The 10,615-nt window shown below is 41.6% G+C and overlaps 1 protein-coding gene across 2 annotated transcripts; it reads right to left on the bottom strand.

Moving 5' to 3' along the window:
- Positions 1-516: 516 nt before the first annotated feature.
- Positions 517-8,807, bottom strand: LOC133884413 (putative NAD kinase 3). Of its 2 annotated transcripts, XM_062323810.1 has the most exons (11): positions 8,603-8,807; positions 7,727-7,898; positions 7,482-7,610; positions 6,162-6,340; positions 5,053-5,166; positions 4,845-4,939; positions 4,555-4,661; positions 3,380-3,453; positions 2,780-2,858; positions 1,484-1,791; positions 517-1,338 (listed from the first exon to the last, which is right to left on the bottom strand). In XM_062323810.1, exons 1-11 carry the CDS (start codon positions 8,633-8,635, stop codon positions 1,033-1,035), a joined length of 1,596 nt encoding a protein of 531 aa, XP_062179794.1. In that variant the 5' UTR covers positions 8,636-8,807; the 3' UTR covers positions 517-1,032. The 2 variants fall into 2 exon arrangements, with proteins under 2 accessions (XP_062179794.1, XP_062179795.1); XM_062323811.1 differs by lacking the exons at positions 7,727-7,898; positions 8,603-8,807 and adding an exon at positions 6,442-6,922.
- Positions 8,808-10,615: the final 1,808 nt, after the last annotated feature.

The raw sequence follows: 10,615 nt of genomic DNA, 5'->3' as shown, positions 1-10,615 counted from the left end.
TTTAGTGTGGGTGGAGAAACTGAGAAAGGGATGTTGTACTTTGTCTTGGGACTTGGGAGAAGAAACCGCGAGTTCGTAAGACACTGAGAATGGTAAGATTTGAGGCCGATAAGGCTCACTGGCTCAGCTTCGACGCCATGCACTTCTTACCATAGTGGCGAACCTGCCATTGTATGTGCAAATTCAAGTGAATTTTTCATCGAGTCAGGTGTCACAAACTGAAGAACAAGTATATTCTCACTATCGAAGAGAGTCCTACTAGTCCTATTTGCTGAGCAAAGGAAACTCATCTCCTGGTTTTTGCCACATATCTGTGACCTCTGAAGAGACTGCTGCTGTTCTGAAGTCTTCTTGCCAAATTATACCTACACTCGCTGCAAGAAATATGACCATCTTGCTCAGCTATGCTTCAAGCTAAGCAACAACGTAGATTTCATATATCTCACTAAGACCAACAATGCCTTCCTGGTAATCAGGCATCAGCATCATTTAAGATGACCAGTGCTTTCATCTTGGGATCAGAATTAATTTATTCCTCTTCTTGGAAAATAAACAGTAAAGACGAACACTGCTCAGCGTTAGAATAAGATTCAACTGCAACTTATACATCGCCTATACTGCATAAAAGACAATTATAAATTTGACACTATTTTGAATCGTTATTGCAAACTTGCCACTAAAAAATTACAAAAATACCACCAGAACTGTCATTCGAGTGGCATTCTTGCAAAAAAATAAAAAATCAGTGGTAAATTTGCAAAAGCCCCAACTATATATGTACATGGTGATCAGGCTTGGACTATGCACAGGCCTACACCTAAATACATTAACTTGTACATATATAGGGAATGCGCAAGGATATACAATAAAGCCGAACTGCCATCTGCAAATCTGCTCTTTTTTTCTTTTTTGCGATTTTTTTCTGTTTTTGCGAATCACCCTGGACTGCGGGAGATGCTTTGAAATATCACATCTAGCGATCCATCAGCCATCTCAACTCCTGGCACCAGACTGCTGTACAAACTTCAACAATCATGCAGGTGGACCATCAAATGATTGACTCTTCCTCAAGTTCCAGTGGAGACCCTCATGGATGCTTCGCAGGAAGTCGGTTGTCGAGTCCACCAGACAAGCCGTGGGCACAGGCCACGGGGAAATACTGCAGATGAGGGCATCGCCCGGTCCTAGTTGAATCCTACCCTTGCCATCAAAGGATGCCCAAGCTTGCCCTCTACTATTGAATGGCACTTGCACGCGCAAAGTTACATATTCCGGTAGTATCAAAGGCCTGAATGACAACGAATGCGGACATATTGGTGTGAAAAGGATCCCAGGGACCTGCATATACCAGCAAAACATAGCATTATACTGGCAGTATATATAACATAGCAAATGAATAGCCTACGGACTTTTTGAGCAACTTAACACACAATTCCGTAATGCTGAACAAAATCTGGAAACCATATGCTGAGCATGGGTCTACCTGCGGATGAACCATTGATCCTCCAGCTGCCAATGAATATGCTGTGCTTCCAGATGTTGTTGATATTATCAGCCCATCTCCTTGTACGCATGTAACGAACGAACTATCACAGTAGCACTCTAGGTAGGTGAGGTAAGATGACATTCCACGGTCAATTGTTACTTCATTTAGTACTAGAATCGGTTCCTCAGTCTCAACTTCATCCTTAGCCGCATCACGGATCACATGACACTGCAGACGGCTTCTTAGTGTGATGCTAAATGGTCTTTTCAGCACATTGCCCAAACATTCACGGTATTGCTCGCTTGCTTAACTCAAGTTAAGGACGAAATATTGTTATGGTGGGTGAGCAGTGAACAGAAAGGTTCTTTGAAAAATGTCACAATTCTACAGTTTAGGTGGCACTGGGCACAAAATATGTAAGCGCCCCCAGGTATTAAAAGTATGAATGAAACTGTGACACTGATATATAAGTGAACGTGAATTAGTTGAAAACTCTGAGATAAGCTGTCTGTATATAGAGATTATCCAACCATATATAGGATATAAATAAAAAGGACATATCAAGGTTGCACACTTGAGTATGCAGATTTATAGATTAGAAATACATTTATGTTGAAGGCATAAATCATATTCACTTATTATTTATGCAGTTAAAAATGTGTTGCATACTAACGATATTGCAAGAAATATGGTAGAAAGAAAAAAAAATCCTTATTGAAAGATTTACTTGTTGAAAAAATTTAAATGAATTAATAGGGAGGCCAAAAATAGCCAAACTTCAACATCAATTCCGAATTGAAAATGAAACTAGGCAGCTGGTGCCTATTTGGTTTCTTATACTTAACTAGTCAGCTAGTGTCAACAGTGGTAAGCAGTGCGAAAGATCTTGAGGGCTACCCTCAAGAATTAGGATCCATTGGCCAAAGTACTACAAAATACAAAAGGCGGTGAACTGGTTATCAAAGTTGCCTGAGGGTGCTATATGGAAATGAGAAATTGGTGCGTGCGATCGTTCTGCTACAAGTTGATGACTTGATGTGCTACGGAATGCCAACCCTATTGAAAAAATTATAACAGGTGCATGTTACTACTTTAAACTTGAATAGAAGGAATAGCAACAAGGCCAATTCCCTTCACGCTCATTCAAATAGGGCATATTCTAGAAAAAAATGTGCATGCTAGTCTACATGGCTATAAGGTCAAGTGGGCTGCCTAGATGTCTTCAGAACTACAAGCTATTTTGGTGCGCTCAGTCCACAGCAACTCTGATCCAAGACTGACGATTAAGGATACGGAAGGGAGTCATGAAGCCCAATGATCCAAGAGCGAATGCAACAACAGGAGGAACTGGCCCTTTGAACAATGATGCAGCCTGTTAAGAGATATTTAATCATTTGCCTAACTTAAGCAGATTATAAAAACATGCCATAAATACTGAAATTTACAGGAGAACAACAAAATGAGGTCGTTTTTCAACTTTTACTATGAACGAGTTATAGACCAACTCTTGTCATTTGAACATTCTAACCCTGTGGAAATATAAAACAGGAGCACCCAATTTCTTCTAATCAATACAACACTGTAATTCAAGAGTGCAAAGTAAACCGTATGTAGTAAATTTCTATGCACACAGGAATTAGGCGCACTTACAGGACATTTAATATTATATGACTTTTATTTTGTTTATAAGTATAAGGAAAAGGAATGGTAGATTGTTTCATTGAAATTTTGCAATAGCCAAATGGGCTTACTCTGTCGAACTAACCACAAATAAGGTAGTTTGTTAACTTGTTTCATCGAAATGTTGCACTAACTAAATGGGCTTTACTTTATCGAACTAACCACAACATATCCATACTCACAGTAAATTGTCACACAACTCAAATAGCATACCCATAAAACAGTTCCATCACCGCCAAGAGTTACAATTAGATCAACTTTCGTGTGTAATGTCTTTATTTCCTGATCTGTCAAAATATTCTGATTAGTTGGACACCAAAAGGAAAGGGTTACAAGTGAATAAAAAAGCAATATCCAGAATATATTAAACCATCAAAAAATAAAACAATCATAAACCATCAACAAAAGAAGTGCAAAGAACTTTAATAGATACAATACACAAATGAAAAGGAATTGCTCAATAATAGATGACCCACTCACTGCTCAATAAAATAAGCAAGACAGTAACATTTGTAGCACATGATAACAGCTATTGAGTCTCTAGAGCACTTTGTTTTTTGTATCTTCTCGGTAGAAGAAATGGTTTATCTCACACTAAAACGACATCAACAAACTTGGCTGCTGATGGGAAAGAATAGATTGCTCAAGGTAATTTAACTGCATACCACTTTCGCCCTGCTACAAGCAAGAAACAACCAGCAAGCTAACTGAGTAAGAAATGACACCAGAATACCCCAGAAAGGCAAGGGGCAGAAATCTGTATCTTACTTAAATTCCATTCTCATGCTTAGTAACCTTGGAGGTTCATAGGCAAAACGGAACAGTTTTATAATTCTTTATGTAATAACTAAATAATCACAACATACTGCTTTTCACTCTCATAAGAAATGACCATAACCGTTATTTATATATCAGGCTATCAGAACTAGAAGAACAAACATTCAATTCTTCTCTGGTGATATTTGTGACAAATCTGGAAGGAGCGAAACAAAAGGGTTTCCAGTGTTGTGTTTGAATTCCGCCTAATTGGCTAATTTTCTTTCCAATAGCAGGACGAAGGCAAGCAGTGGAAATAGGCTGGGGTGGTGCACTAAGGTAGTATGGTACTTCAGAGTTTCTTATTCTTGAGTTATTTTAAGGTGGTTGATTGCTTATTTTGCTCCTCTGTAATATATCCTAACTTTGGTTCTAGCCATGCCCTTGCCTTGCCTAGAAGGGATTTATTTAGTTTCCAAGCCTTCTTTTCTTTTTAATACAAAATATACAAAGTTCTCCTGTGTATTTGAAGGGAAGAATAAAATATGTGCCTTATATCCTAACATTCCAAAATGTAAACTCTGAAGCAGTAGAGAGAAAATGCGTCCTAATATACACGAGAGGGCACTTACCATTATTCCAGGTCTGGATAAAGTTGAAGTAAGAATCTTCAGCTAGTAGTTCCTGGCTAACTCGTGGCTCTACAAACACATTTATATTACTGTACTCTTTAAGCCATCTGCAGAAAATGCACAAAACAATTAGCACAAGTGATACAAAGATATTTAACAATACAATTCCACATGACATAAGTAAACTGGAAGAGAATAAGTTACAAGAAAAATATTGTTATATTTAATCCACAACTACAGATAATTGATACAAGTTAAAACCTTTCAGGCAAGGCATGAAGGGAGCATACCTAACCATTTCGCCGCAGAGAGCAAGCACAGAATTGGAATTAGGTTTAGTAACAAAAAGAACTGTTTGCGGTGGAGATTCCCATTTTAGCAAAATCTGAAAGCACAAACAATGCAGCAGCAATGAGATTATCTCGATGATATTTTTTAATTAGTGGAAACAAATAGACATTCAGTTTAAAATGGACCACACCGAACATAAAGGACTACCTGCTTATTGCTGCGCTCTGCTGTTTTTATGTCACCTTTTTCAAAGGACACAAAATCATGCTTGTGCTGGCCATTCTTATCCCCATCGCATCCCCATGAAAGTCTAAATGGTGCCTGCATAAACAGAAAAATTGTTTAAATGTTTATGAAAAAAGAAAACTGGACTTGACTATGAACACATTATTTCTTCCAACTACATCAAACTCGAAATGGTACTCCTGTTAGTTGTGTATAAAAAACAAAAAAAAGTCACAGATAATAGCTTGTGCTTATCATGGAGCCTCTTCTTCAATAGACTGAGCTACTTGAAGCTTTGTGACACAGAAGTTGAAGTCAAGGTCAAGCGACATGCTGAAAATAAATATGGCTGTGTAGTTGCAAGTTCCGTAACATTTCATTGTTATCTAAATAGAGAATATACAAACAAATGAGAGTGCAATCCAAGGAGTGGACAACAATTCGTTTAAGTTGAGCTATTAAAAGGTCTAATTTTATTTTATTTTTAAATTAAAATGCCTAGTGCCCTAGTTTTCAGTTACATGAAAAGCTGGCATGGTTCTTTTTATAAAGTAAGCTGCATTATTGCATTCCCACTATGTCAGATGAGGTGATTCTTGAACATAAGAATTCTATTAAGTTGTGCAAACCCTGTGCAGTTCAACAAAATAACGACAAGCAGACGGGCAAGAAGCCCAGTGGTTAGGCTCCAAGGTGGAGCCCTACCGCGGGGGTTCGATTCCCCCATCCCACACCAGCCCCTGTCTCCTGGAAGACCGTGTAGATGGGGTTGTGCCATTCAAAATAAAAAAATAACGACACAAAAAAACAGAGTAGAGAGAAATACTGGGACAAATATTATCAGCATACGGGCATAACAAAACCATAACATAACTTAATCATTTTTCTATATTCTTTTTTTTCTTCCTTCAATTATTCTAGGCGATAACAGGTACTTAGAGGCAGCCCAGCAGCATTAGATGATGAACTATTGGAAATGAGTTGATCTTAGCAACAAACCATGCTACATAAACAAAAAAAAAAACATTTGTGAGGTCATAAGCATCCAAGCTGAAAGTAAACGTTTAAGGATACTCTTGCCCTAAGGATACCTTTCTTCCAAGAATCTTGTCATCTGGTTTTCGGTTAGGTCCAGGACATTCTTCCTGGAGTATTTGATGTGAACAGATCCCATGGTTTCCACAACAACCTGTTTGATCAACCGAGACAGTCTCCAATGTCAGCTGACCAGCCAGATGCTCTAACTTGTCCTCCCCACTGTCACTGCAGCCTGCACATGTTACAGTTTAGTTCAAGGTATCCTTTTTTTTTTTGTTTGTCAAAATTCACATGTACTGTAACGGAAAGAGATCAGTCTGTTAAGTTGCTGGCCAATATTCCTAATGTATCTCCAACTCTCCACAAACGTGGACATGTCTTTGATGTAGTTTGGAAGGTTTGTCAGCATGGATCAATAAACTATATTTACCATATTAAGCAATTTCTTGTGAAAATATAATTAAGAATTACGTGCAGAAGGTACAACTTCCATACCAATGACTGGATTGTTCTCTGGTGAGTTCTACTTTGAGCGAAAACATGTGAAACTGCAACAGCATATATCTACAATTCTTTCTGAGGACAAATAGTAATCAGTGGTTGACCTTTTCCACTATAACATGATGCAAAATAAATCTCGCATGGTCAATACCTTTTGTTGACTGGTAACCTGGATTCTGGAGGTCAGTTCCAGATTCAGTATTAGGTCACAACAAGAATTATCGTGCTAATGGCAATAACAGCAAGACCAAGATCCAATGATTAAAATCTTATCCTCTTGTGATTATAATTCGAGGACCAAGCTTCATGTGAGCTGCTGGAGCATTTAGCTCATAAGATTCATTGTAATAGAATGGGAAACACATGTTTACAGCCTACTTGATTCATTTAAAAAAAGTTATGCCCATGGTATTTTCAAGCACCGAACATTAGAAAGTATAAAATCACCATTCTTCCATCTATTGATAGTGATAAAGACTAGAGATGAGGGGAGCGTGGAAAAGCATAAGCATTACATGCCACTGTTTATCTAACATGTTATAACGTACAAAGGATTCCACAGTATTCTGTGCCTTCCACTGTGTACTTCTATTTTGTTTCCTTCAAACATATCTTACAGGCTGGGATGAACAATTTTGATCCTAAAGAAACAAGAAAGGGGGATCAGCATTCAGAGGCTGACTGTCTGGGTAGCAATTACTCAATGGTTGCTTCCAAAGAAAGAAGAGACAAAGTAAAGCATCGACTACTTCTTCTTGGGTCGTACATTTTGAATTGATAAAAGAAGAGTCAGAGAAGGCTGATAGTTTAATTACTTCGATAACTACTGTCAAAAAATAGAGGTACACAAGCTCTAAGTGTGTAAAACAAACCTTTGACTACATTATGATGTATTTGTTCTTTGGCTGCCATCTCTAATTCATACTTGCGCTTCCATTCAGCAGCCTCTGCTTGAGCAGCAGCTTTCCCTTCAGCAACTCGTCGCAGCGTTTTTGCAACAGCTTCCATTTGCAAATTGTAGGTCATATTAAGCACATAAGTATAGTAACATACATATAAGTACTAGACAGTAGAGTGACAGGCTTCAAATTATGCCACTAAGTATTTGCATTATTACTTCTCATAGCTTCTGAGAACTCAACAAGGTGCGCATCAGTTGATCTGACAGGAGTTTGAGGAATAAATGCATAAGCAGCCCTCTCTGACTCCACCGAACTAACTGTGGTGATGTCTCCATTTTCATTTTGATGTGAGGTAGTCACACTAAGGTTTATTCTCTCATCACAAACCTGCAACAGAAGTCACGTCATTAAGGCAATAAGAAATTTTACTAGGATAACAGACTTTACGGGCTATTCAAAATCAACAGATTATTAAAAAAACAGAGCGGTACAATTCCAGTATTTACTGATAGGCGGATAATGCCCAATATCACTGCACCACACATTCTTCTCTCAAATGTCAACTGAACATTAACGCATGCATCTTTTTTACTCATTTCTACCATCGCGGTTTCATGTTGGTTGAATCCAGTCTAAAATACTAGTAGTCCTGGCTAAGAGTGGTCATTTTTCTTGGAAAATATAATAGAAAAGGCACAAGTCAGCTGCTTTGTTTTCTTTTCGAGAAGGCCAGCTGCTCTGTTTTAAACCTGCTTCGCCATCCAGCCATGCAGGCCTGGGCGCCTGGAGACATTGGAGCAGCAACATGGTGTGACACTTCATACTGACGCATTACCCAAGCCCTGATCTGAACCTAAATTTCCACCAAAATTCACCGTGCTAATGCTACGGATCGCTGCACCGTGCCCCAAAACGGTTATAAAAAAACGCTGCAATTCCAATCGCCATCAGCACCAGGAGAGCACCAACACCCGTACTAACCAGACTGATCCGAACGAACGGAATCCGGCCACAATTTTCGGGTATCCAATCTCACGAAATCCAGAAGAGAACGCGGAACAAATCCTGAGGGAATCTCGCAGCGCGCGTACCTCACCCGCGGCCGCGAGCTCGTCCGCGGACATGGCGCCGCGATCCGGCTGCTTCCTCTTCGTCGCGCCGTCTCGAACCCTTCTTCCTCCTCCCGCCGATAAGCAGTGTCGGTTGTGGTGTACTTGTGTTCGATTTAGGAGACGAGCCGAGGGGAGGAAGCACCACCGCCGCCCCTGTTCGGTTACGAACGGACCACGGGGTGTTGTGTTAAATATTCCGTTGAGCTCCGACTGCTGGAAAGGTGACAGGTGGGGCCCGGCGTACTGTGGAAGCACGGAGGCAGGTGAGGACGCGTTTCCTCTCCACGCGTGTCCGCGTCAGAGTGTTGAGCCCATCGCGCAGTGACTCCTGAGTACTCCCTCTCGTCTTAAATATAAATCTATTAGATATCGACACAGTATCTAACGTGATATTTTGATTAATATAAAATATATTATTTCGAATAAAAAAGTTATATATTATAAATATATTTTTAGCTGTCGATAGTCAAATGCAAACAAATTTGACTTAAGATAAACTTAAATGGATTTTGGTCCGAATGGAGTACCAACTACACAGAGAGCTGGTATTTCGGCCAAAAAAGACAACTACACAGAGAGCTAGTATTGGGGCCTAAACAGGAGAGAGAGCTGGTATTTGGAAGAAAAAAAATTAAAAATAGACATCAGACGTCACCGTATTTGTTAAAATAGATAACATATCAGTATTTGTAAATTTAGCATCTGAATTCGGTATCTCAAACACCGAGTGTAGAAGATTGTGTACTTGTGTTCGATTTAGGAGACTGTGCTGTCCGCCCCGTCATCGTGATAGGCGGCACAATCAATTCGCCAGTGGCTTTCTTGCTGTCTCCGCACTTTCATTCTCTCTCCCCTCTCTCTAATCTCTCTGCGCGCAACCGAGCCACCTGACACCCGCGACTTTCCCTCTCATACGCGCATGACCGGTGCAGTGTGGCCATGACGCGGGAATTAAGGTGGGCGCCGCCCCGCCACCTCATCACCGCGCTACTCACCGACGACAGCGTGATGTCACGGATTTTCGCACCACCTCTCTGCTCATCCCCCTCCCTCTATAAATAGAGTAGCCCGGTCTCCCCTCCTCTATTTCCCAGCCTCGCCACCACCAAAACACCACTGTCGTCACCATTGCTCGCTGTTGTAGCTCCGTCATCACTGTTTCTCCCCCCGCAAGCAGTCGAGGAGTAGCAAGAGCTCCCCGTCGTCTCAGTGCTGCCCCTACCTTGCCCAAAAGCTGGACTGGAGCACGCGCACATCGGAGACATGTAGACGCCACTGCCAACCACCGTCCTTTTCCTCTCCCACTCCGAGCTTGGTGAGCTTCCCCTTGCCCTCCCCTTTCAATTGCGTGTGTTGTTTTTCCTTTGGACCGACACCGGCGCGCCCCTCCAAGGTGACTAAGCGCCGCTGTACCTCACCCGCACGCTATCGGCCAGGCCACAGTCTGGCCATCAGCCCTTGGAACCCTTGGCCAAATTCCCCGCATCATGTTGCACCCGTAGGAACCTTGAGCCGATTAAACCTGCCTCCCTTTCCTCTTCTCTATGGCTCTAGCTGAGTTCTGCCACCTAGCTTCACTCTGGCCACCGTTTGATGCTGCTCCAGTCACCATTAGCTGGCGGTAAGCCCCCAAACAGAATACCTGTCACATGTAGAGGTCCAACAACCGTTTCTCTTTGTGAGTCGCAGGCGGGAGTGCAAGTCCAGCGAGCCATCTAGCGTGTCTTTGCCGCGATTGCTCATCGTCACTCTTCCTTCGCCGCTTTGCTCTACTGGCGCGCCCGCGCGCACGCACGCGCATGGCTCGACCTGCTCCCATGCCACGTAGCTCAACCAAGGCAAGTCGTGGCTCGGCCCATGCGCCGTCGGCCTACAGGCTAGCCTAGCCAGCCGTGGTCGTGCCCTAGTGGGTTGGCCTAACTACCATAGGCCACAACACCAGCCGGCCCGACCTGAGTGGGCTAACCATTGTGCAACCTAACACTATGAGGC

The sequence above is a fragment of the Phragmites australis genome, chromosome 11 (genome assembly GCF_958298935.1).
Source record: "Phragmites australis chromosome 11, lpPhrAust1.1, whole genome shotgun sequence".
NCBI lineage: Eukaryota > Viridiplantae > Streptophyta > Magnoliopsida > Poales > Poaceae > Phragmites > Phragmites australis.
Note: the sequence above shows the minus strand (reverse complement) of the source record. Positions and strands in the feature narration are given on the sequence as shown.

What these genes read in the sequence shown, in the direction of transcription:
- LOC133884413 (XM_062323810.1), bottom strand. Translation starts at nt 8,635, where the DNA reads ATGTCCGCGGACGAGCTCGCGGCCGCGGGTGAG. An exon ending in AGCTCGCGGCCGCGGGTGAG is followed by an intron (nt 7,899 to 8,602) that starts GTACGCGCGCTG and finishes CTTCTGTTGCAG; the next exon opens with GTTTGTGATGAGAGAATAAA. An exon ending in ACAAGATTCTTGGAAGAAAG is followed by an intron (nt 5,167 to 6,161) that starts GTATCCTTAGGG and finishes CTGTTTATGCAG; the next exon opens with GCACCATTTAGACTTTCATG.